Here is a 26867-nt window from a genome sequence, read left to right on the forward strand (position 1 = left end):
GTAATTATGACTCCTGTTGTCAACCCTGATATAACTGATAATCTCCAGTTTCAGTTCTGTTCGTTGTTACGTGCAGTTATCATTACATCAAACTATTTGCTTTGTTTTTTAACAGGTGTTGCAGGAACAATAGCGGATTACAGACTATTAAGTTAAATTTAACTAACTCTGTGTTTTTGTCCATATATACGGTCAGACAGACTTCGAGGTGTTAAAGTCACGTTAAATTTAAGACAATTTGAGCGGTGTTCTCAGATGTCCTTCCTTGTTTGAGAGCGGAACAAATATTCCTACTTGTGTTTCCTACCGGGACAGGATTGTGGTTGCACGCGGGAAGCCTGTGCGAGATGGCGGTCGACACCCGGACAGCGTAGGACTCTCTGGGATCCGCAGTGCTGGTTTGTTTCTGCCTTATCTTCTGTCTGCGTCTGCGTATGGAGGGGGGCAAACCGAGCCTGGCCCTGGTCTACCAGGCGGTCCAGGCCCTGTACCACGACCCGAACCCGGCCGGGAAGGAGCGAGCCTCGGTGTGGCTCGGAGAGCTCCAGAGATCGGTAAGAAAATGGGAGAGGCCGAGGGACCGTAAAGGGGAACCGGCGGGTGGAGGGTGAAGAGGTCTGACGCGGGTGTAATGTGGTCTGTGTGGAACTGGTTTTGACGGTTTACCTGTCTAAAGAAGACCGGGCCAACTGCGCAGTCTCAGCACAGCCTTCCCTTTAGCATCACAGCTAAGCTAAGCTAAGCTAAGCTAGCCAAATGAATGGATCAGAACACAGAGTGTTAGCTAGATGCCTGTTAGCCTCATTAGCTTCAATCAAAGTCTGTTTTCTGCGGAAAGAATCGTAGGTTGGTTCTGGTTCAGTCTCTGAGGATTCGGCGGACCGGGCCGAACGCCGCTAGCTCTTTTAGCACGTTAGCACGGCTAATGTTTAGTCTCTGGCGTCACGTAATTAGTAAAACTAGGTAAAGTTAAAGTTAAAGTTGGTGCCCGCAGGCTCAGGTTCATCTGTGGTTAGCCGGAAGGACGGGCCGACACCAAAGCCCTTTCAGAACCTTGTAACTGGGCTCGAACAGTTTCAGTTCGATGCTGGTAGTTAAAATAAGGACGAATTGACGAAGAAAAATAAAAACATTAAACATCAGCTAATTAACGAAAACAGAATAATCAAACGTCATACAGGTGTCTGAAGGTTCTGCACCACAGGGCGCGGCACAAACTGGGACCAGGTTAGTGATCAGAGTTTAATGAATCAGAGCAGCTGTTGTCTTCACACGGTCCGTTGGAGTTTCTGTTTCTGGTGAACGGGACTTGGTTTAGAGTCACTGTCGTGGTTCTTGATAACCCTGGTCCTGAACCAGCAGCGTGGTCTTGTTGTGACAGGTGAGCTGTCACAACATGAATGATATGAATGATTGAGTCCCACAGGAACCGGTGTAGACTGAACATTTTCCAGCGTCATATTTGTCAGATAAACTGTTGACATCATGGACGCACAGTGTGCTTCTGTATGTTACCTGCACAGGTAACTGTCACCTGGATGTGTGCTCTGTCACAGCAACTGGTCATTCAGAGTTTGGTTTCTGTTTTTATTGATCAGCTGAGGTTTTGTTTTTCACATCAGAGATTTTCAGGGCTTATCAAAATTATCAGCCAATAAGAAACGTGAACGCTAACCTCCATGCAGGTGTAAACAGACGAAACAGTCCTAACTGATCTGAGTGTTTTTAAGTTTGGCTCACTGACCTGCTCAGGTGCAAACGTGTTGTGACATCACTTCCTGTCCTGTGGTGCAGATGTATGCATGGGAGATCTCAGACCAGCTGCTGCAGCTCAAGCAAGATGTGGAGTCGTGTTACTTTGCTGCTCAGACGATGAAGGTGAAGATTCAGACGTCTTTCTACGAGCTTCCACCCGAGACCCACAATTCACTGCGAGACTCTCTGTTGACCCACATCCAGAACCTCAAAGACCTGTCTCCCATCATCGTCACACAGGTAACACGAGTCACCTGCACTGTACCTGTTCTTCAGTAGAGCCACTGATAGCTTCAAACACTGCAGGAACAGAACCACCTGGGACCTAGTACATAGCAGAACCTGTAAGAGTCTCTGATGTTCCCCTCTTTGCTTCAGGTCCACATCATTAGAACTAGGAGCATGAGTTTTGTGGTTCTGAAACACATACAGAGGAAGAACAGGAGCTGATATAAACAGATATAGTTGCAACTTGTCTTTAAAGTGAACTGAGACCAGAGTGGACCCAGACTCAACTGCATAGTGCATTCATGTACCTGCAGTGATTTAAGTCGTGACGTTTACAACCTGACATGCGTTGACAGTTTCTGTTTGTTAGTCCGCTCTGTGCTTTGTCTGATTAATAAAAGCTGTAATCCGACAGAACGCTGATCAGGTTAGGAGAGTTCTTCTGTTCGTTACTGATTTGTGAGAAGTTCCAGAATCTGAAGGCAGAGTTTCAGCTAAATTTAAATGAACAATAAATGAACTTCAATGAGTTGTTCCCAGTTTTAAGTTTGGATCACTTGGTCTAGACAGACAGTGAGAAAATGTAGAGATAAACTTTAGTAGCAGAAAGTGTTTTTATTTCATCTGCAGGTTGTCAGTGAACGCTTTGATGACTGACTCAGTGAAGGGTTAGGGTCAACATCAGACATGTCAGGTTCACTGTTCACTTTCACTAAAAGAACACACAGGTACTTTAATAGTTTAGTGGTTTCTACCTGTTCTGTGTTGTAAGATTGCTTTCTTGTTTATTAATGCACATGAAATTAATGAGTTTATTGATTTTTGTTTGTTTGAATTTTCTCTCAGCTGGCTTTAGCCATCGCAGATCTCGCACTTCAAATGGCCTCGTGGAAAGGATGTGTTCACACACTCATAGAGAAGTAAGAATTCACAATGCCATCTCGAGCATTTCACATGCACGCTGTGTTGGCTGTAAACAGGAAAAACAAAGACGGATCAGATCAGTTCACTGCAGACAAACTGAATAATTCCTTGCCCTGGCAGGATGCAGGCTGCTCTGTTAAAAACTGCAGGAAGCTTCATAACCTACTGCAGTAGGTTTGACAGCGTGGTTTAGATCAGCCTGGAGGAGGAACATACAAACAAATATTTATCTTTAACTGACTTACCTGTTCATGTCTCCTGCCAGGTACAACAATGACATCAGCTCAATGCCCTTCCTCATAGAGATCCTCACTGTGCTGCCCGAGGAAGTTCACAGCCGATCTCTACGAATCGGAGCCAATCGCAGAACAGAAATCATTGAGGATCTGGCTTACTACTCCAGCACTGTGGTCACTCTGCTGGTCTGCCATAAATATAATCTCTTTGTTTTCTATCTGTCTCACTCTGTCAGATACTGCAGGTTAAAATATTTTATTGTCCGTTATTTCTTTTTGTCCTCCCCCCATTTGTTTGTTTTTTTCTTCAAATCAACCCGTTTCAGATCTGTCAGCGATTCCTTCATAAAAACAAACCAGACACCCATTTTATTGCTGACAGCTCAGATACCAACAGTATGAGCAGAAGAAATTAGTGGTTTAGTTTAATTTTGTTATGTCTGTATTTTTATCTTTTTTCTACATATTTGAAACTCTCCTCATGTTTCTGCTCAGCAGCTGTGAAGGAAAATAAAGGTTAAAGTGTCATCACAGCTCATAGACTCAAACTAGTCCGTAATTTGAACATTTCTTTCCTGAATGACCCTAATGTGTCATATTATTTTGGGTGTGTTAGATGTTTGCCTTATGAGGCTTTTCCACTACCACTACTTGACTCGACTTGCTTTTTTTGGTTTTCCATTAGGGGATAGTACCTGGTAGGTAATTTTTTAGTACCTGCTCGGCCGAGGTTCCAAGCGAGCTGAGCCGATACTACAACGTGACGTCAATAGATTGTAGGCCACCGATTGGACAGGGAGTGATGTCACTGTAAGAGTCAAGAGTGCTACGTCCAACCACGTTGAACATCAGAAACCCAGCAATTAAAAAAAAAAAAAAAAAATGGCAACAGTGACCATTTGTTTTTCCATTTTTATGGTCTCTAGTGAGGCAAATGGCTGACGCTACTCACTGAACAACACCGTGGTCCTAAGAGGAGGTACAGATGTTTTAGTTTCACTCCATGGTGCTACGATGACCGCGCCCACATTGAAGTGGTACTCAGTTGTAATGGAAATGACCTAAACCGAGTTGAGTCGAGTAGAATAGATTGGAGCAAAGTAGTGCTAAAACTGTGTAATAAGGGGCATTAATGACTTGGTTTCCAGTATTTCTAATGTGAGACAGTGACTGTCTCTGAAACAGTCTCCTTTCTCAGGTGGTGTGTTATTTTTCTTTGAGTCTTCACGCCTTGTTTGTGTGTCCGATTTCAGACAACATGTGTGCAGAAGACGGGTAATGATGAGAAGATGCTCATCAAAGTGTTTCGGTGTCTGGGCAGCTGGTTCAACCTGGGGGTCCTTGACAGCAACTTCATGGCCAGTAACCAGCTGCTCATGGTCCTCTTCCAAGTGTTGGTGAGGTCACACGTTGTTTTATATCTGTCTGACAGGTTTGCAAGGATGCTTCGTATTTATATTCAGAACAGGAGGTGTCCATAGTTTATAACTGTGTCATTTCATATATGAAACACTATAGTATGTATAAAACAGTCAGTTGTATAAACAGACCTTTTCTGTCAGAAATGAGCTGCTGATGTTTCCTGTCATCTTCTGCTTCCACAGCAGAGGGATGAAACTTCCACGAATCTCCACGAGGCAGCATCGGACTGCGTCTGCTCGGCTCTTTACGCCATCGAAAATGTGGAAACCAACATGGCTTTAGCTCTGCAGCTCTTCCAGGGCGTCCTGACACTGGAGACTGCCTACCACATGGCTGTAGCCCGAGAAGACCTCGACAAGTGAGGGCTCATGTGAACCTGGTTGTGTCAGTGTTACATTGTCCAGTCCCTGGTATCAGTCACATTTATGTTTCATCTCTGTCTTCAGAGTGCTCAACTACTGCAGGATCTTCACCGAACTCTGTGAGACATTTTTAGAGACGACAGTCAGGAGTCCAGGACAGGGTATGGGAGACCTGAGAACCCTGGAGCTGCTGCTGATTTGTGCAGGACACCCGCAGTATGAGGTACATAAATGACTTGTTTGGTCCATGTTGTTTTCATTTTACTTCCACTGGTGTACTTCTTGAGGTTGTTAAATTCTGGTCTCTGTTCTGACCCAGGTTGTGGAGATTTCCTTTAACTTCTGGTACCGTCTTGGAGAACATCTATATAAAATCAACGACGCAGCTCTTCACACGATCTTCAGACCATACATACAGAGACTTCTGCATTGTTTGGCCCGACACTGTCAGCTCGATCCAGACCATGTAAGAACCCTGATTCAGCGTATTCTAAACCTTCTCTAACGGATCAAATCTTGAACCTAAACCTAATTAATTAGTCAGATACTTTGATCTGAGAACAAGGAAATTCTGACTGTAGTCTGGAACCAGTGTTAATCCTTGCTAGCAGTGTAAAGTTGTCTTTACCTGACAGGAGGGAATCCCAGAGGACACAGATGATTTTGGAGAGTTCAGGATGAGAGTCTCTGACCTCGTTAAAGATGTCATTTTTCTTGTTGGATCCATGGAGTGTTTCTCTCAGGTAACAGGATTTTTGTTTTCCAAGTGTCACAAACTAAAGGTTTATTTTATGTTTGAACATTACACTATACTCTTTTTTGACTCTGTTCTCAGTTATATTCTACGTTAAAAGAGGGGAACCCTCCCTGGGAAGTCACTGAGGCCGTTCTCTTCATCATGGCTGCAATTGCAAAAAGTGTTGATCCGTGAGTATCTGAAAAGTCGGTTTATGTTCTGAAAACCTTTTTCAACAGGACAGAAGGAAACATTCAGAGAAGCAAACTTAAAATGTTGAACATATTCAGATTTGAAAATACCAGTTAGTGTCATATTTCGCTTTACATTTTTCAGCTCATTTCTCTTGTGAGTTTGTTTCTTTCAGACAACTTATCTGTGTAAACTCTGACTTCTTTGTCTGTTTTTCTGTGATCAGAGAGAACAACTCCACTCTGTCTGAGGTGTTGCAGCAGGTGGTCTTACTCCCAGAAAACGTCCACATGGCGGTTCGATATACAAGCATCGAGCTGGTTGGGGAGATGAGCGAGGTCGTGGACAGAAATCCGAGGTTCCTCGGTATGAAGAAATATGCAAAATAAATAAATAAAGCTGTTTCTGCTTCATAAGGGTATTTTGGCCTGATCTTAGTTGGATTCAGGCATTCAGATGTTGGTTTCCTGTGTATTTCCTGTGTAAGACCCAGTGTTGAACTACCTGATGAAAGGTCTCAGAGAGAAACCTCTGGCATCAGCAGCAGCTAAGGCGATCCACAACATCTGTTCAGTCTGCAGAGATCACATGGCCCAACACTTTCAGGGTCTGCTGGACATCGCTCGCTCCCTTGACTCCTTCGCTCTGTCCACTGAGGCTGCCGTAGGGCTGCTCAAAGGTACGGTAGTACACCTGTGGTGACGTCGTTGGGTCAGTGTGGTTGAAAGAAACTGCAGCAGGTGACATAAGAACAAGCAGAGAACAGAGGTTGTTAACATAAAGGTGCTGATTTTATTTACCTGTGCAGGTACGGCTCTGGTCCTGGCTCGTCTTCCTCTGGAGAAGATTGCTGAGTGTCTCAGTGATCTCTGTGCTGTTCAGGTCATGGCTCTGAAAAAGGTAAATCACAGTTGTTCAGTCTGCTGTTTAAATTATTACCTAATATTTCCCCTCTATTACCAACAATTCCAACAAACTCGACCAATGAAGCTGGTTCTTAAACATTTTAGTGTTTTTAACATGTTTCTCAGTCAGAATATTTAAATCACAGTTTTCACTGTTCAGAGAAACACGCTGGATACTTAAAAATGACCAAATAAATGGAAACTGTGAATAAAAACTTTGTTTCCATTAAAACCAGTTTATTCGTTTCAGCTTCTGGCGGAACAATCTAGAAATGGTAAATCGGCTGACCCCACCGTCTGGCTCGACAGACTGGCTGTTATCTTCAGGTGAGTTTCCCTGTTCATTTACCTGTATTCAAAGTTTATGTTAATAAACAGCAAAGGTGTTCATACAATTTGTTTTTCCTTTAGACACACAAACCCAATTGTAGAGAATGGACAGACACATCCCTGTCAGAAAGTCATCCAGGAGGTAAAACACCTGAACGTACCTGTGCTTTACCCTGAGGAGTCGTTTGAGTATTTTAGTATTTTGCTCATAATTAATCTAAAACATGGGACATGTGGATGAGATCATTTATTTTATTGACAAACTTTACCTGTGTTGTGTGACTTACCTGTAGATCTGGCCAGTGCTGTCAGAGACCCTGAACACACATCAGGCTGACAACAGGATCGTGGAGCGATGCTGCCGCTGTCTTAGGTTTGCAGTACGATGCGTTGGGAAAGGCTCCGCCTCCCTTCTGCAGCCACTTGTCACACAGGTGAGACACACGTGTACTGGCTTACCTGTGTTTCTTTCTTGCATGTTTACAGATGCTCATTGTTTGTGTTGAACCATGACCACACTCTTCCTGCTGCAGTGTCGTGAACACTTTGCCCTGTGGGGTTAGGTTAGGGTTAGGCTCCGCTGTTGGTCTGTCTTTGTTAAATCGGACTTGTGATATAGAGTACTGATTGGATTTCATGATCAGTCATTGATGTCTGAATGTTATTGTGATTAAATATGGCCAACAGAAAACGTTTAATGAACATCCTTAATTGACCTGCTGATCAGTTTTCTGATTGGTTGTTTGATGTCATCAGATGGTGAGTGTGTACCAGGTGTATCCACATTCCTGCTTCCTGTACCTGGGCAGCATCCTGGTGGATGAGTATGGCATGGAGGAGGGCTGCAGACAAGGACTGCTTGACATGTTACAGGTAATAACACACCTGAAGATCATGTAGACACACCTGTCTGAAAGGTGTAAAAAGCTGCTTCCTGACTTAAAACGAGAGACTTTGGTTAAAATGTGAATGAGTCTAAACTGTGGAGATGACGACAACAATGACCTCCTCTTCCTCCTGTAGGCGCTGTGCATGCCGACCTTCCAGCTGTTGGAGCAGCCCAATGGTTTGAGGAACCACCCCGACACTGTGGATGACCTGTTTAGACTGGCCACCAGGTGAGTCTCATTTTAGCCTGAGCAGATAGTCTTACCTGTCTAAGAGGGGAAACATTCCTGATGTATCTGTCTGCCTATCTGCCTAATTCCTATCGTTATACCTGGGCAGGTTTGTCCAGAGGAGTCCAGTCACTCTACTCAGCAGCAGCATCATTGTCCACATCATCCAGTGTGCCATTGCTGCCACCTCATTGGACCATCGAGACGCCAACTGCAGCGTCATGAAGTTTGTCCGAGACCTCATCCACACTGGAGTCGCCAATGATGTGAGTCAGTGAAGAAAAGGTTTAAACTCCTCTGATGGGAAGAGATTAGAGTTTACACTGTAGGAAAAACATACCAGGTTAAATTCAGTTTGTTCATTATTGTCAAAATTTTATTGTCCATCATATCTCCTCTGTCTGCAGACAGCACTCTTATCAAAGCACAGGCGTAACTGTAGAGTTATCACATGATAAACGTGACCATAATCTCCGTCTGCAGCACGAGGAGGACTTTGAGGTGAGGAAGCAGCTGATTGGTCAGGCCATGGAGCAGCATGGTCAGCAGCTCGTCACTCAGCTGATGCACTCGTGTTGTTTTTGTCTGCCGCCATACACACTGCCCGACGTTGCAGAGGTGCTGTGGGAGGTCATGATGTTTGACAGACCTGTGAGTATGCACACTATCACCTGGTCCTGTGTGTCACCTGACTGTACCCAGGTTCTGTTGTTTGAACTCTCTTTTGTTTCAGACGTTCTGTCGCTGGTTAGAAAACGCTCTGAAAGGCTTACCGAAGGAGACGTCAGGAGGAGCAGTCACTGTCACTCACAAACAGCTGACTGACTTCCACAAACAAGTCACCAGGTGAGACGCTCGTCACAGGCTTTTGCCTCAAAAGCTTCTGATTGGCTGCCTCATCAATGCAAAATGACAAACTTCAAAAAATTGAATATTTAATCTGCCGTCAAGCAGGGATCCAGCAGGTATGGTTTATTACTGACAGGTGTTGGGAGAACTTCATGTTATTGTCAGTTTTTAAATTGACTGGGGAAACCATTGAGAAACTCTGGGTTGATCATTTTTGACCCATCAGTGTGGCATGATTATAAATTGATAGATCTGTCAGTGTGAATGAAGTTTAGATTCAAGATTCAAAGCGTCTATTATTATATTCACAGTAAGGAAAGCATGTTTCCCTGTACAATTAAGTTCTTTCTTTCCCTTTCCCTAAACCTTTGAAATGGGACTTTTCGGTGACATGCTTTAAAGAATGAGTTGTGTTGATTGGGTATTTGTTTAGCGAGCTCTGAATGGAGTGTGTCGACTGGTCGTTTCTGCAGCCTGAGGTCTGATAGGTTTCTGCTGAGACTTGCCAATGCTAAGATGGAAGGGAGGGAAACTGGAGTCCTCACAGCAAGTTCAGACTCGTCCCGACATCAGACAAATTAGTCAATATCTGAGGTCTCAGCAACCTCACCTGACTTTACCTGAGCATGGAAAATGTAATTTTAATCCAATAGTCTAGTGAGAAATGTACAAAAACCTTTCCACACCTGCTGCAGTTTAGTGTCTCATCCTGTGAAAGGAGAAACAGTCAGGCCTAATGTTGGTAATACTCAGATGTTTGAGCAGTGAACTGTCAATTGATAAACTGACTTGGGGAAAACAGCATCACCTGCAGGAGATGTTGTCAAATGACAGATGTGACAGCTATTGCATATTACTGTCTTTCACACAGAAAGGGAAATCTCACCCAAACAAGTGACGCAGTTCATGTTTGTGTTTGTTCTTCAGCGCTGAAGAGTGTAAACAGGTGTGCTGGGCCATCAGAGAGTTCACCAGACTGTACCGGTAGCTGGAACCGTTCACACAACGCCAGGTAACTGTTCACACCTGTTCATCCTGACCTCATGATCCAAAGACAGGTGACAGTTATATTAATATGGTTTGTGACTTCAGCTCTTTGTTGTTTGTTGTTGTGGTGAATCTGACTCCTGGCAAACATCACTGAAACATTTAGTCTCCACTAAATTCAGGCACCTGCTCTTTGACACACCTGACACATCTCACATGGAGCAGTTTAGAGAATCGTGGTTTAACCGCATTTTCTTCTTCAGGTTAAATGTTTTGTTGACCGACATTCAGAGGTGACGAGATGAAGCTGGAGGGGCGACTTTGAATGTGAAACAGGACAAGTCACTCTGAAGGACTGACAGAGTGAAGACTGATTGGACAGATGGTCTTCCCCACCCGACCCCTGACCTCACCTGACTTCACCTAAGGTCACATGGGCGGGGTCAGGTTCAGCAGGTAGGCAGGGTCAGGCTTGGGAGGAGTTAACTAAGTGAACTGATGTGGAACGGTCCTGTTGGATCAGTAACCAATAGGAGGATGTGCCTGGACAGTTTTTAAGAGAAGATTTATTTTTGGGACATTGGTTGTGATGTTTTTGCCTGTGCCATAAAAAGAGCCAGAATATTTCCCATGATGCTCTTGGCTGAGCGGCTGCCTGAAGAGGCATGATGCTGGAGGATTTGGCGTCACCTTTGACTTTTTTAACTTTGGTTGAATTTTAGTTGTTTTCCACAATGCAAGACGTGAACTCTGGGGAGTGACAGAGACGGACGCCATGACATCATCGGTGATGTAGCCTTGTTGTAAACAATAAAAAACAACACAACAACAAACTGCTGGCTCATTGTTTCAGTTGTTAGTCCTGTGACAGACGTCTGCTCCACATGGATGGTTTAACAGACAAGGTGTGAAAGCTCACCAGACACCCGTTGAACTGAAACACTTACATCTCACCTTTCTGCTATTGGTTCAGGTGAGTGAGTGCAGATTGGTCACATTACTGCCTCCCAGTGGCTAATAGGAGACACAGCAGCTGCAGTGGGGTGTCGTACTAAATACTGAAAAATGTTGCGCTACAGTTCAAAGTGAAGCCTTCAAATGACAAACTGTCCAAAGGCCCAAAAGATTCCATTTAGAATGAAGGTGGGTTTTGATCAGTTATCATATATTGATCCTGTACCTTTATTTTGAAATGTAGGCTGAATCCTGACAGCGTGATGTTCAGGTGTTTTGCATCAAACAGATTTCAAGCAGCAGCTGCTGGAGACCTGTGACACGACCGTTCAGTGGAATCAGTGCGCCGCTCATTCTGGCGACCTATTTAACTACATGCTACCACTGATACACTTTAGTAGCGTACAAACAGTAAACATGCCACATTCTGGTTCATCCTGCACTTTCCTCAAAATACACCAGACAGTGGATAAAAGGCAGATGTCCTGCTTTAATGAGAACGTCAGAGCCTAAAGAAACACATGATGCATGAATGAATACTGCAGTGGTTTTTATTGAAATCCTGAATAACACACTCATTGTGGTCTTTGATCGTGTCAGGTGAGTTGGCCATATTGATCAGGGCAAGCATCGGTTGTACTTTTAAAACTGAACTGAGATCAGCTGATGGGTTTAAGGTTTGTTTCTGCAGAAAATCTTTTGTTTTTAACGACTATTTGAACAAGGAAGGAAACGTAAAAACAAACAGCTGATGGTTTCTTTTTGTTTGAAATAATGACAGTTTCAACTCTTCTGAAGTTTATTTTGCGTTTTATCAGTTGTCAATAATCTGTTAAAAACTTGAACAGATTCTGTAGGAACAATCAGAGGAGCACTGAACTGAACCCATCAGGATTTCACAGTGAGATGGGTAAATTAAAGGACCAATTCTGAGCTTTCTTTACTAACACCTGGACAGCAAGGGAAGCCCCAGATCCTCCTGAGCCTCCCTCTTTCCTGGAGCTGATGATGAACCCGGTCAAAGTCCTGGTGTTCAGGGGATGGTGGGGGTCCAGGGCCCCTGGACCTGTTGGCTCTGCAAAAGCCTTTGCAGCTCTTTAAACTGCTCCACTGTCTGGTCCTTCACATCTGGATTTGATATCTGGAGCCGGATGCTGTCTGTGGACCAGCTGAGTTCTCCAGAGAACATTTCAGTCAGGATCCGAGCCACCACAGGGACCACCTAAGGATAGGAACCACCAGTTACGGTGCTGAACAACCAAACTGCAGTGTGAGTCTTGATATTTCTGACAGTAGATTGTTTTGATCGCCCCTTGTGGTTGAGTGTTTCCACCACACAACCAGTCTGCTGACCTGCACAATGATGAGTTTCTTCTCTTTAGGTTTCTTGTCGGGCCAGTCCTCCCCAAAACAGAAGTAGATCTCAAAAGGTGGAGGGTTTGGAGCTTCTCCTTTCTGGAACAGGATCAGTCCTGAAGACAGAGGTTTATTTTAACATGTGGCTCAGATGTGTTGAAGTTGAATTTTTCATTTCATAAATTTAAATTTGTCACCTTGCAGGAAGTCATTGAGGCTAAACACTTTAATCTTCTTCTCCCTCTCCATGGGGTTTGGTGGACCCTGTTCGGGCATGCCTGGCCCAGACCAGAACACCTTACACTGACAGAGGCGGACTGCATAGATGTCCTGTTCCCAGATCTCCAGGATCAGACCTCGATCCATTACATCTAGCAGGGCCTCAGTATAGAACTGCTGCTTCTGGTTTTGGATCTCGGACGTCCCCGGGAACAGAACCTGCTGCAGGGTGACAGGTCCAAACAGGTCGACCTGCTCTGGGGTCGGCCCTAGGTGTCCATAGTACAACCGGCAGCCTTGAGGGTTACTGACTGTCAGAGAGGCCATGGTCCGGCCCCGGTACTGGAACTTAAGGTCCAGATCTGTTACTATAACAACACAGAGCGATAGAGGAGACTGTTACTATGGAAACAGCCCCATGATGTCACGTGCGTTTTAAATCAGTCAAAATACATTTTAATTGGGTCTAACTATATTAATAGCTCACTGTCCCGCAGTTTCCTCAGTGTTGCTGAGCAAACCGTTGTGATGTTCAGAGTGAAAAATGTTTTTGAATCTTGTTTAGCCACAGAACCTGTTACATCGTCAACCGCACCTTCACTGTGAGCCAAGATGTGGGCGTGACATCCAGGCCGAACGTAAAATAAACCACTTTATGCTGCTGATATTGGCAGTAAACAGCAGAGCTATGTGTGAATATAACATCTGAGGTCAAGAACGCTGAGACCTGGGACAGGAGCTGAGACGCATGCTGCTGTGTCATGGTTTTTCAAGGACGGGTAAATCACCACTCACCCACGCATCAAATCTTGAACAGTCTGTCACTGATGAGACACCCACTAAAAACGCGTCTGACTTCCTGCTGAGGATGCAGACTCCGCACTCACTCCAGTTATACAAGGACCGAAGGACTCGCACTAATGGTATTCCCTGACTCCTATGGTACCCCTGCCCAGCAGGATACCCCAAGTCCACAAAACACATGCAGACTGGATAGACAAATGCCCACAAGTCCTTCAGGATCCCTGAGGTAACCGACTGCTCCACTGATCAATCTAGTTGCATCCTATTTGAAACTAAGTTCTACAGGGTTTCTTGTGGACCTGTTGGACCTGACTATTTGCTGGACAGAGATTAAACCTAAAAGTTAGGTTGTACTCACATGGGACACTGCTCAGCAGGTCATACTTGCAGGGTTGCTGGTTCTGGATGTCCCTTGTGCTGCTAGCTTCCATCAGGATGGGTCCAGGGGGTGCAGAGGCAGCTGAAGGGGGCAGGGAGTTCAGGGCCTGGGGACCATCATGGAGTCCTGCAGGATGGGCAAAGTTGCCCTGATCAACCATGTGATTCTGAGCGTGGAGGTCAGAGGTCAGGGGGAGGGCTCTCTCAGGGAGGAGGGGCACAGGGATCACATGAGGTCCTAAAGTACCGTTGGACGACAAACTGAAGTGATTCACTTCTGAATGAGCTGGGATCCTGGGGTCTGACAACAAATGACATCATCACGTTACATCGTCTCATGACATCACATTATCCACCATTGTGTTTCCCTGGAGACGGTGTACTCACTGATGCTGAGGTCCATCAGATTGGGTATCTGGGAATAAAACAGATTTTCATCAGTCAGGTGATAAAATGTGAACCTACAGTGTTTTGTGTTTTCACGTTTGGTTTCTCACCTCCTCCTCCTCGTCGTCAGCGCCATCTGATAGAAAAACAGACCAGACATCAGAAAGGATCTGATCTGCTGTTGACACAACTCAGGTCACTAAAATCCACATTACTGTCACCTGAAAGCATTAAACTCACCTGTGTTCCCCGGCTGCTCGCAGACTTCGTAGATTTTGAATGGCTGGACCGGAGTCTCCTTGGTGCCATCATATTTCAGCTGAAACTCGCGGCTTTTATTCAAAGCACAGCGGAGGTTTGCTTTCCATTTGGCAGGGTCAGGTTCATCCACACCTTCCTGATATTTACCTGTTTCCACAGCCCACGCCTGAAAGACAGAGCAGGGTTTACACAGGCCACATGTACAAATACACTTTACTTCAGGACATTATGTGATTTCACAGACAAGCTATAAAAACTTTCCTGAACAAGTGGCTTTTTAGAAGATACTGGATTCACAATACCACCTTAAAAAAGAGAGCTGGACCTGTTTTCATACATTTATAGTTTGTAGTGAGATGTGTGTAAAATGTTTGAACAGTGACAAATAAAAGCAGAAGCTCTGAAGGGGAAGTGACTTTTTTGTGTTTCCCAGCCGGAAGTCGACTGTTCACAAACAGTGAAATGAAACTCAGACTCCAGCAGAAATTCAAACACATTTGCTTCGTTTTACTTTGCCAGTTTTCATTCATTCTGTTTTTATTATAAGGTCTAAATTCATTAAAACAAAATTGCAAATTGCAAACAAATGTTACTTCAGGGTTTCCTGATGTGTGGCCTTTATATTTTCTTTTGCTTTTGTGATTGTGTTTTATTGACTTAGTGTCTTTTTAATCTTGTTTTTGAGCTGACGGTGATTCAGAATGACAAAGAATAAAAAGTGTATTGACAATCTGTCAAGTTAAATAACTTTTTTTAAACTATTTGAAAAATTTCATAAGGTCTGATATTTTATTTTCCCAACTTGCTCGTCTTGTTTGGGAGGTTTTATTACATGTATTCACATTTGCAGGATTATTTCATTTTCAGTTTGCTTCACACCCTCTTTTTGTTAAATGTAAGTTAATGTCTCATAGTTGGTATGGCACGGTAGAACAGTGGTGTCACACCGTCTCCTCCCAGCAGCAGGTTGTGGGTCTGAACCCAGGTGGACCCGGGGCCTTTTTGTGTGGAGTCTGCATGTTGTCCCTGTGTCTGTGTGGGTTTTCTCCTCCCACAGTCCAAACACATGCAGGTCAGGATTTGAGTCTGAACCCAGGTGGACCCGGGGCCTTTCTGTGTGGAGTCTGCATGTTGTCCCTGTGTCTGTGTGTGTTTTCTCCTCCCACAGTCCAAACACATGCAGGTCAGGATTAGGGTCTGAACCCAGGTGGACCCGGGGTCTTGCGGTGTGGAGTCTGCATGTTGTCCCTGTGTCTGTGTGGGTTTTCTCCTCCCACAGTCCAAACACATGCAGGTCAGGATTTGAGTCTGAACCCAGGTGGACCCGGGGCCTTTCTGTGTGGAGTCTGCATGTTGTCCCTGTGTCTGTGTGTGTTTTCTCCTCCCACAGTCCAAACACATGCAGGTCAGGATTAGGGTCTGAACCCAGGTGGACCCGGGGTCTTGCGGTGTGGAGTCTGCATGTTGTCCCTGTGTCTGTGTGGGTTTTCTCCTCCCACAGTCCAAACACATGCAGGTCAGGATTAGGGTCTGAACCCAGGTGGACCCGGGGCCTTTCTGTGTGGAGTCTGCATGTTGTCCCTGTGTCTGTGTGGGTTTTCTCTTCCCACAGTCCAAACACATGCAGGTCAGGATTAGGGTCTGAACCCAGGTGGACCCGGGGCCTTTCTGTGTGGAGTCTGCATGTTGTCCCTGTGTCTGTGTGGGTTTTCTCCTCCTACAGTCCAAACACATGCAGGTCAGGATTAGGGTCTGAACCCAGGTGGACCCGGGGCCTTTCTGTGTGGAGTCTGCATGTTGTCCCTGTGTCTGTGTGGGTTTTCTCCTCCCACAGTCCAAACACATCCAGGTCAGGATTAGGGTCTGGACCCAGGTGGACCCGGGGCCTTTCTGTGTGGAGTCTGCATGTTGTCCCTGTGTCTGTGTGGGTTTTCTCCTCCCACAGTCCAAACACATGCAGGTTCGGTTGGTTGGTGACTCTAAATTGTCTGTAGGTGTGAATGTGAATGTGTGTCTGTCTTTGTATGCAGCCCTGTGTTTGGCTGCTTATCTGTCCGGCTGCTTATCTGTCCAGGGGGGACCCATCTCCACCCACTGCATGCTGGGATTGGCTGCAGTCCCCCACCCTGGGCAGTGGTGGCAGATACTGGGTGGATGAATTTGTCATTATTGATCCTAACTTTCTTATGTCTGAAGTCTCTGAAAAATATGATCAATCTCCAGGTGTTTTAATGGCACAAAGTCCTAATCAATAATCAGGCAGACAAAACAAGAACATCTGAAGCTTTTTAGGCTTTCAGCAGTGTTTGGTAAATTATTGAAGGTGATTGATTTGATGTTTAATTTATGAGCACACCTTTATCATCAACCTGGTCAAAGTAACAACAGCCTGTCCCAGGAAAAGGTTCACTGCACCTTGAAGATGGTGTTTTCTTCCTCTGATGTTGGTGTGTGGCGTGTAGCGTGTTTCCAGGGGATCTGGAAGAGTCTTTGGTCTGAACTGAGCCACTGGAGACCAAGATACCTGCCACTGTTCACCTGAGCCAGGAGCCAGGGCTTCAGACGGATCCTCCGGGGGTGGACACTCATCCTGGGGGACGGCAGGAGGCTGGGAGCTGTGGGGTCAACACTGACTGGGCACTTCAGTGAAAATAGCTTTTCTGTTAATGACACATACAAAACAGACGATTTAACGCCTTGTCTTTATGGCTTTAACAGCTTCAGGTTTGCCATTCCGAGTTACAGGAGCCCTGCAGCTGGAGAACTGGAGAACTGCACAGCGGATCTGGGATCGGCAGGTTTGCTATAAACCCTTTCCTAACCCCTAACACACAGAAGCTGTTTGTTCAACTTGATGTTGTTCCTGCTAAGTTTTGGGAAGTCACAGAATCCGATCTCAGACCAGTATGGGTCACATTGGACCAAATCACATCAGGACTGACCTGTTCTTGAGAAACCTGACTGAACTGTTCTCGATCACACAAACGGAGATTCATGTGATTCATGAAGACAGAGGTGTGATGGACTCACCTGGTCCTGGTTGTGGTCACACTTGTTGATTCTCCTCTCCGTCAGAAAGACGCGGGCTCAAGGTTTAATCTCCTGCTGCAACAAACAAACATAAAGCCACCAGTTCAGACTGGACTTCCGGCCAGAAACATGTAAAAATCACAAAAGAAAAACGCGAGACACAGAACAGAACAGAACAGACCCCTTCCGACCAGGGCACGGTCAGGTCTGACGCGCAGCCACAGTTACTTCCTGTCTGAAAGTCTTTACGGACAAATAAAAGCTCCAGTCACTCAATGAGTACAAAATAAAAGTCTATATACCAGTGAAGCGACTTTTACTGAATATTTTATGGATCAAAAACAGACATGAAGGCAGAAGATTTGTCTTTTGTCATGTTGCATCGAACATATTTCATTAGATATTACAGTTCGCGCGTGTTCACGGTTTTATTGTGAAGGAGTGTCAGGTAGTTTCCGGTGTGTTATGTGAGCTTACCGCGAGATTTTACTGCTGCAGGTTCCTCCCTTTTCTCCTTTCGTTGTTCACGGAAACTAAATAAATATTTTTGTTTTTTGTTTGTTTTAGAAAACGTCGATTTAAAAGTGAAACATTCATTAACTAACCGACTAACGCAGGAACTAGTTAGCAGCACTTTTACGTTTTCGACGTGTATATTAGTGAAGGCAAAAGTAAACAGTACATTAAAGGCCACATATGTTCTGCTAAAATGTGAATTATATGCAATACCAGATACACGGCTTTGTTATAGCGCCCCCAACAGGCCAAACGTGGTGTAGCTGGATTCACTTTTAAACAAAATCGTTGGTTTATTTCACGTAAAAGGGAACGTGCCAAACAGCGGGGCCTGTTTCAGAAAGCGGGTTAACCCTGAACTGACATGGGAAACTCTGATCAGTTCAATCAGGCTAATTTACACCCGAGTAAAGCGCGTGCCCGACAGCATAAAAAGGCACAGATACGGAGTGGAAGACGCGCATATTTCTCCTCTGGAAGTTAAACTGGGAGTTTTAATCACCTCGAATACGGAACATGAGCATTTGTTTTAAAAAAGCAATACTAAAGCCGCAGCAGAAGAACGTGAGCTGTCACTGGGTAACTGATGTTTTTTTCTGGATTAAAACTGTTTTTTATTAAACTTTTTAAATATCTTTTAAACCTCTCTTGTTCCAACATTGGTGTGCTCCTCTGAATGTGTTCAGTGTCCATGTAGGTGCAACCCTACAGGTCCAAAACCAACGTGGCAGAAAATTAAAATGAAATATAAAAATCTCCTTCAAACAGATAGATATTATTATCATGGAATTATTTATTACATATCACAGCGCAACGCTGAATGTAGTAATGAAGAGGAGCCATCCATCCACTGCCCAACTAGCCACTGTAAGATTGTGCCTCCTGTTGAACATCTCTCTTTTGTGTTCTTCTAGTTCCCACTGGACAAATTCTACTTGGAACACAAGTTAACGGTGGGTCAGGTGATGTAGTGATATCTGATGGTTTTAACAACATAAAATGACCATTTACTGGATCTGTACGTGCAGGAAATAAAGAAGACTCGATACATATGGTCTCTTTGTTTTATCATACAACATGATTGTGTCCATAGATAGATAGATAGATGGATATATTATAGATAGATAGATAGATAGATATATGATAGATAGATAGATAGGTAGATAGATAGATAGATGGATATATGATAGATAGATAGATATATGATAGATAGATAGATAGATAGATGGAAATATTATAGATAGATAGATGGATAGATAGATAGATAGATGGATATATTATAGATAGATAGATAGATATATGATAGATAGATAGATAGATAGATAGATAGATAGATAGATAGATAGATGGAAATATTATAGATAGATAGATGGATAGATAGATAGATAGATGGATATATTATAGATAGATAGATAGATATATGATAGATAGATAGATAGATGGATGGATATATTATAGATAGATAGATAGATAGATAGATAGATATATTATAGATAGATAGATAGATAGATAGATAGATGGATATATGATAGATAGATAGATATATTATAGATAGATAGATAGATAGATAGATCAGGGTTCTCGCCTAGTTTAAAAAATTCTGCGCACGTAGTTTCGAAAGCGCGAAATCACAACCTTCACACTTGTGGTGAAAGCTCGTTGGTTGTGTGGTCACGTGATTTGAAACATGTCGCCACCGTGTTTGAGCTTCAGAAGGTCGGTAAGGTTACAATTGTTCTGTCGGCTGAACACCTGAGGGCAGCGCGAATACACCTGAGCAGAAAGGAGGCGTCTGGACACCTGCGCACGGCGGAAGCACGGACAGAAAATCAGACCGAAAGCCAGTGGAGTTCTGGATGATGGAGGCGCTGATGTCACATTCCATTTGTCTTCATACAGGTGAGTCAGTTTTACCTGCGTTTGCAGTGATTGTTACTCCCCGCGGCCCTGTATCACCTGGTCAAGTGTGTGGGCCTGAACATGTGACGTATGTTGGCGTTTGTAGGAAGAAGCAGTTTGCTTGCTGTTGGTTTGGTTTGTAGTTGACTGAGATGCTGAGGTTGTGGCAGTGCTCACCTGTTCAGGTGTATGCAGATTAACGGATGGAGCGTTAAACACAGTTCAGTTCAGTGTTTGACGGCTTTTCCCCTGAAATCTTTGGATCTGCTCATTGATCCACATCAGTCTGAACCTGCTGATTCACGATCAATAGTCTATAAATAGGTGTTTTTTTTAAGTTTACTAAATGCACACTGCATTTAGTAAACTTTTGTTGCACGATTGTGTATAAACCAGTAAAACCAGCTTCATGTTTGACACCTTCAGTCTGTTCGCCCAGTACTATGGATTTTGTGTGGCCAGTCAATAGTCGTTATTGTCATCCCTTAAGGCACAGTTCAAGTAACTGAGTGTTTCTTTATGTTGTTATTTAAGTTAATAATTTACTCTCACCTTGTGTGGACACAGCTCACATTAGTCATTACAACACTTATGACGATTAAACATTATTGATAATCACTTTGGCTCCCAGTAAACAACAATCATAGGCTGTCAAACACCTTTCTAAATCAGTTTATCTGTGGATCAATGAGAAATGATCATTATCTTCAAGAATTCAAGAAGTGCTGTCAGAGACAGAGGTTTCATAGCATGATTTAAAAAAAAACAATTTGATTCTACATCAAAATTAGTTCTTGTTCTCTGATCGGTCTGTTTTTATATCAGAGGGTCACAGTGTCGACTCCCGATCACATCAGATAAGTGTTTTCTCTGGTGTTGAAATCAGTGATTTAAACTCACCGTCTGAAGCCACAGTGACTTTTAGAGCGGTTAGGGTTTATATCGTTTCAGTATCTGCTCAGTATTTAAGGTGCTGCGGTTTCCTATAGACAACAGCTGTTCCAGCTGTGGCCCAGAACAACTCCATGAAACTTTAGAAACTAGGTTTTCTGAGTGCTGTAAAGTTCCAAACCTCTCACCAGGAGGCTTACAGCCTCAGTGTTTCAGTTTGTACCACGTTTGGACGCTTTCCCAGAACAACAGCTGCATGTCCTTCAGGATCTCTTTGAATCTGTCGCCCCTTCACAGTTTTAAGCAGCAGAAACAGAACGGCCGACAGAAACATCAGCAGGATCATCGCTGCTATTCCTCCTGCAAGTCTGCTGTCCACAACTCCAAAGAGCTGATGCTCAGTGAATGCATCACAGGGCACTGAAACAGAAAGAGTTGGTCAGTGAATGCAACAAAAGAGTTTATGCCAGGATTGCTCCTGGGACTGTTTTCATTAAGGAAACGGGTGGTCCTTCTGATCAGTTAGTGATCAGAGATCAATCAGAGCTTGGTGTAGCAGAAAACCACCACTATGTACAATCAGCATGTCATGTTGACATTGACCCTGCTCAGGATGAAACCTGGAGAATCCCTGATCTGATCCAGGTTTCTATATTGCAAGAAACAGACTGGGACTGTGGTCACCTGATCCAGGCATCTGATCTGTCTTGGGGCATTAGCTCGAGGTACAGGCCTGTGAGTGAGAAAGTGTGCAGAACGGAGAGCAGAAGCTGTTTTTGGGAACTGTTTCATGTACAATGGTCGCAGTGATCCAGTCTCAGCTGAGAATGCCAGCCTTTCTGCTCACCTGATTGGCCTCTGTGCAGGACTTCAATGTCCACTGAAGCCGAAACTTCTTCTCCTGACTCTTCATCTCTGGCGACAACCTGCAGGATAATAAAACATTGTCTGCAATAATATTCATGATTAGGGCAAAATCAATCATTGTTTTTAAATGTTCAGGTGTTTCTTCTTTTAGAGCTAAAGATCAGAAATATTCTGACTCAAACAGATCTAATGTTGAAATGGATCCACAATGTGAAGGTTTTAGTCTGCTGGTAGACACCAGTAAGACTTTTTTCTAGAGTAAAATGTGTCTGTACTGGGGATGTCCTGATCGGATTTCAAAATCAGTTGTAGAAAGATTTGTAGACTCAAGTCTGGTATTGAAAAACATTATGATCAAGGCTGAGGAAAAGACTATCTATGGCAGGGGGTCCAGACCCACATTCTTTCGCTAAGAAAGGACTTTGGTCTGGCTGGCCAGGCTAAGTTCTAGTGGAAGTGAGATATTTAACAGACATTTTAGTTTGTTTGCTTGCTTCTTTTACAAAAAAAAAAATAAGTGAAAACAAAAGAAAAATATATTTACTAAGTTTAGTTTGTAAATAAATAGGTAAAATAAATAAATAATATTAAGGAACATGAAGAAACAGTTTGGTGCCGACAGTTTTTTAAAAATATATTTCAGAGCTGTTCAGTTGTCCAGCATATACATTGGATTGACTTGAATACTTTAAAAGTACTGTGCATGTGTATTATGTAGGAAAATACAAATATTGGATTTGGACTAAGTAGCAACAGATAATCAGTATTAAAGGATTTGGATCAGGACCTTGATCAGGACATTGAACTGTATGAATGTAACTGTGAGATAAATATAAATAGTATACTGTAGTTACAGCCATCAATAACACTGCAGTAATACTACCTGATTAAGACTTTTGTGCTACAGAAATATAATAAAATAGTATATAGTTATAATATGTCACCCTAGTACTATGAAATAGTAAAGGTAACATACCTGTAGTACGTGTCTATCAGAGGCGTGCAGCTGGTCTGTCCTGGCAATTAGAATCCCTCTTTGGGTCACTTGGTACAGTCCAGATGGAGGATTGAGGGAGTAGTGGATTTCTGGATTCATGCCCTGTGATTGGATAGCAGTGATGACTGTCCAGGTGTGATTCAGGTGATGATACAGGTGGACCTACAGGTGTTCTTACATCAGGGAAGTCGCGGTCTGACACCTGGACCTCTAACACCTGGTTCCCGTAGGTGAAGACGATGGAGGCTGGACTAGAGCTTTCGATGATGAAACCTTTGAAGGTGGTTTTGTTGAAGGCTGGTGGGAACATGTTCTCATACACAACTCTGACTAGAACCGACGCTACGTTGTACTTCAACCTGTTGTCCACCTGACACACCTGGACGGGGCCGTGCAGGTAGATACAATGACAGGTAGATTAGATTGCTTTGCTAGCTGTAGGAAATACACCTAAAATGTACCAGCTCCTCCACACACACCAGATAAAAAGGTGATTAGAGGTGTGTCAGTGTTGTCATTACTTTAATTCTTAACAAATGATCAGGACTTTTACTCTAATGGTCTTGAATCTGATTTGAGTAAAACACAATTTATTGATAAAATAATTAGTTTGGTACACTATAATATTGGCACCTGAATGGAGGAGCAAATGTTTATCATTTAGCTACAGAGCTAATGTTAAACTGCACACTTTCCCACTTCCTGTGCAGACAGGAAACTAAAGGTAAAATAACAGAACTTTGCTGCTGAAACATAGGTGAATAACAGTAAACAGGAAGTAGTGTTGTTACCATGACAACGATCATGAAACTTGGTGTGAGTTGTCGGTTGTGCACCGCTCGGATTAACATGATCTCACCTGTCCTGTTATTGATCACAAACCTGCCCTGATCATCACCTGCTGGGTCAAACACACAGGTAAGAAGCAGTTAACAATCTGACTTCAATATGTTTGACATCCTATACACCGAAGGTAGAGACAACCATAAATGTCAAAACAAAACAACCTTCTAAGATTCTTTTTTGAGCAGATGGCGCCATCAAATATTTGGTCTTTTATTTTGAAAAATTACTGTCAGTGTACTTTCCGATTAACCTGCAGGTTTGATGTTATACTGCAGGTTTTTAACCTAATGAGTTTGTTTACTATTGAAGAACATCGTCATGTTTTAAGGTCATTGTTTCTCCTGTGACGGTGGAGGTGCACAACGATGATGCCATTTTACAAATAGGAGAATTTTTTATTTTTCAGCAACGGAAAATATTTTATTTCAGCTTTGGACAAAATACGACTGTAGAGGTTTCTAACTCCAACAGACACTGGTTCATATGTGGTGTTTTGTGATTGGTGGTGACCCTGATGTAGACCTGACCTGACAGGATGGAGTAGGTTAGAAGAGTGTTGATTCCTCGGTCTCCATCCTCTGCTCTGATTGGACCGGGAGAAAACTCAAGAACAACATCCTGAAACAGAACAACAAGGATTCTTGTATGTTTACAGGTCTTTACTTCATGAATGCAAACCTGAGGACAAATACACCTGCATACGGTACAAAGTTATAAAGCAAATACAGCTGCATGTGTGTGTGTGGTTACCTGGTGTTTCTGTGTAATGTTGGCAGTGTAGGTGAGGTTCATGCAGACAGGAACACCTGGAGCGACAGGTGTGCAGGGCAGGAAGTGTGGGTACTGGTCGTCTCCATCTTTGATTTTCACGGTCAGACGAGCAGGTGTGTTAAATTTCTCCACAGTGTTTGATTCCTGTGTCACATGATCATCATTCTTAACAAAATAGGATAATTATTTTTATCCTACTTTGCTGTTAAGTAAAAACTGTGTGTTTAAAAATTAGTTGAATAGTTTTAATTGTATTATCAATGTTATGTTTCTGCCAGTTTTTGCAGCAAACAGCCAAACCTAAATACCTGCAGGTTTCTGGTTGTTTTTATATATTTGTCTGATAATTTAACCCTTTGTGTGATGAATGTGTCACAGCGAGGGTTAGAGTTAGCACAGTTAATAAGCTGCAGGTGTGTTCTCCGGCCCTCATTCATTATTTAAAGGTTTTTGCGTTACCTGGGCCCACATGATCAGCTCCAGGTGAGTTCTGGTCTCATAGTCCAGAGGTTTGTTGAGAACTACGTTTCCGCTGTTTGGTAGATCAATCCTGAAGAACCAAGCATCATGCTGCAGGCGACAGGTGACTTCATCAAAACATGTACAGATCATGGACAGAAGTATGTGGACAGGCATGATCTCACCGATGATTGATCAATAATGTAATTCATCACGTCTCCATCTGCGTCGACTGCTTTTACAGTGAAAACCACAGAGTTCAGTGGCGTCAGCTGCATCCAGAGAAACACGTGATCAGTACAACACACCGAGGTGTCCCTGATATTAATCGCAGACTGCTGTTGCTGGCATTGTTCATTCAGCACTTGTTGCTTTGTGACTAAATCTGTCAAAGTCTCCATCAACACCCTCATCTGTTGTTTGTTGGGCTGAGTTTGCAATGTTGCGTTGAGCATATTTTTTGAGCATGCAATAGCCTTGAGGTTATTCTGGAGAATATTCTGGGCAGTATTTGTCAGTGGATTGTTGCAATAGTAATATGCATGCATTTGCATGTGGATAAGTGTGTTAAAACTTGAAAATTGTCCCTTAAAACAGATAAAAACGTAATTAATTAGTGATTATTTGCAAAGCACTGATGTCCTGAACAGCTGTTTAGTGTGGTGAGTTTGTGTGTGCTCCTTTTCTCTATAGATGAGCTGAATACATTCGAGTAGGTCCTGGTGCAGTTTGAGTATGTGCAGCTCTTTATTCTCCCAGTGTTCACCAAACTAACATGAGCCCTCCATGTTTTACCTCACTGATGGTGAATGGCTGAATCATCTCCTGCAGGAACTTTGGTCTGTTGTCATTTTCGTTCACTATGTTCACCAGGATCCTGTACTGGCTCTGCAAGACAGTTATTAAGGTCACTCTACTGCATTGACTCCTATCTGCTCACTAATGTTCTCAGTGGCTGGACAGAGACTTTCCTGCATGACTTTGTCTTCATAGCAGGTCAGCTCTGCTGTCAGCACAGATCCCTGAACCTGAGGGACAGACACCTCTCTGAGTGATGTATTTCCTGCATATCGTCCAGGTGAGAGACAGTAGTCGCAGCTGTACCTCTCTGTCAAGGACTCTGGAGAGTCTGATGGTTCGACCGTCTAAGTAAAACCAGTTGGCGTTGTTTCCAGTCAGACATAGTCTGATGGCGTTTGCTCCTGGAGCTCCTGTGATACTGATGTTAGAGATGAACTGGCCCACTGGATTGTTTTCTCTCACGGACACAAAGATGTCCGACCCCCCCAGACAGAGACTAGCTGAGGGTGAATGTGGAAGAAATGTTTACATTTTTTTGTCAAAAATCAAACCTGGATTCATTTCATGCTGTGATCTGACCATGGCGCCTGGATTGTAGGGTGTGAATTTTTGTCTGGTTCTCTATTTTGAGTGTCTGCTGAGTAACATACATAAAAAGTGTCAGTAATGACAGTGAAGCCCAGTTCTCTTGGTGACTAATGATCAGACTGTGTGAAGAGGTTGATTCTCAGCAGAAACTCACCTGTACTTTCTTACCTGTGACAACATGATAAGACAACCTGAGAGCCACCTGCCACAGCTGCAGGCTGCAGAGCTTCAGCATCCTCTTTCGATCTCCTCTCTCTGAGCAAGCAATAATCAGATACACATCAAATACATGTGCTGTGGGTATACATAGTGCTGTTTTATTTCTTATTTATTTATTTATTTATTTCATAAATATTTCAGTCATTTCTATCAAACGACACTATGATTTATTTGTGATTAAAAGTGCTATTAAAATGTCAGTAAGTGTAAGATTTGATCAGAAATTTGTATGTATATTTTTCACATACACAAGAACGTTGGAGTCTGTGGATGTCTGGGAAATTTAACGTCACAGCAGTTTCAGGCACCAATAAACATTATTTGTTCATCAGGACGTGACTGAAATAACATCAGATCTAACAGGGTTAAAATTGGACCATTTTGTCCAACATGGTCCCCATGAAAAACTGGAAATTCATATATAATCAGTTATGTCATATTTTTACCATATTCTTTATAATGTAATGTTTATAATAACTGGATGTGTAACAGGAAAAAATGGCATTGATATAAAAAATGTAGAACATGACTGCACTGCTGAGGATAGCTGTTATTTGAGGAGCATCAATAATTTTGTACA

General features: G+C 43.3%; 2 protein-coding genes across 4 annotated transcripts; one reads left to right on the plus strand and one right to left on the minus strand.

The window, feature by feature from the left end:
- The first annotated feature begins 312 nt into the window (after nt 1-312).
- On the plus strand, nt 313-10877 carry tnpo3 (transportin 3). Its single transcript, XM_026326555.1, has 23 exons — nt 313-554; nt 1795-1995; nt 2830-2903; nt 3173-3329; nt 4397-4540; nt 4748-4923; nt 5012-5150; nt 5247-5393; nt 5563-5670; nt 5763-5854; nt 6082-6221; nt 6343-6534; nt 6664-6755; nt 7011-7087; nt 7172-7232; nt 7384-7524; nt 7847-7963; nt 8114-8208; nt 8318-8474; nt 8692-8859; nt 8942-9054; nt 9985-10069; nt 10308-10877. Exons 1-22 carry the CDS (start codon nt 435-437, stop codon nt 10043-10045), a joined length of 2772 nt encoding a protein of 923 aa, XP_026182340.1. The 5' UTR covers nt 313-434; the 3' UTR covers nt 10046-10069; nt 10308-10877.
- A 650-nt stretch (nt 10878-11527) lies between these two features.
- On the minus strand, nt 11528-18113 carry irf5 (interferon regulatory factor 5). Of its 3 annotated transcripts, none has more exons than XM_026326558.2 (10): nt 17911-18113; nt 17434-17508; nt 16819-17063; nt 14383-14569; nt 14253-14278; nt 14143-14170; nt 13736-14056; nt 12552-12941; nt 12352-12470; nt 11528-12220 (listed from the first exon to the last, which is right to left on the minus strand). In XM_026326558.2, the coding sequence occupies exons 3-10, from the start codon at nt 16990-16992 to the stop codon at nt 12032-12034; spliced, it is 1434 nt and encodes a 477-aa protein (XP_026182343.1). In that variant the 5' UTR covers nt 16993-17063; nt 17434-17508; nt 17911-18113; the 3' UTR covers nt 11528-12031. The 3 variants fall into 3 exon arrangements, with proteins under 3 accessions (XP_026182343.1, XP_026182342.1, XP_026182341.1); XM_026326557.1 differs by lacking the exon at nt 17911-18113 and adding an exon at nt 17615-17657; XM_026326556.1 differs by lacking the exon at nt 17911-18113 and having other exon boundaries at nt 17434-17643.
- Between the last annotated feature and the right edge of the window lie 8754 nt (nt 18114-26867).

Source organism: Mastacembelus armatus, chromosome 23 (genome assembly GCF_900324485.2).
Source record: "Mastacembelus armatus chromosome 23, fMasArm1.2, whole genome shotgun sequence".
Taxonomy (NCBI): Eukaryota; Metazoa; Chordata; class Actinopteri; order Synbranchiformes; family Mastacembelidae; genus Mastacembelus; species Mastacembelus armatus.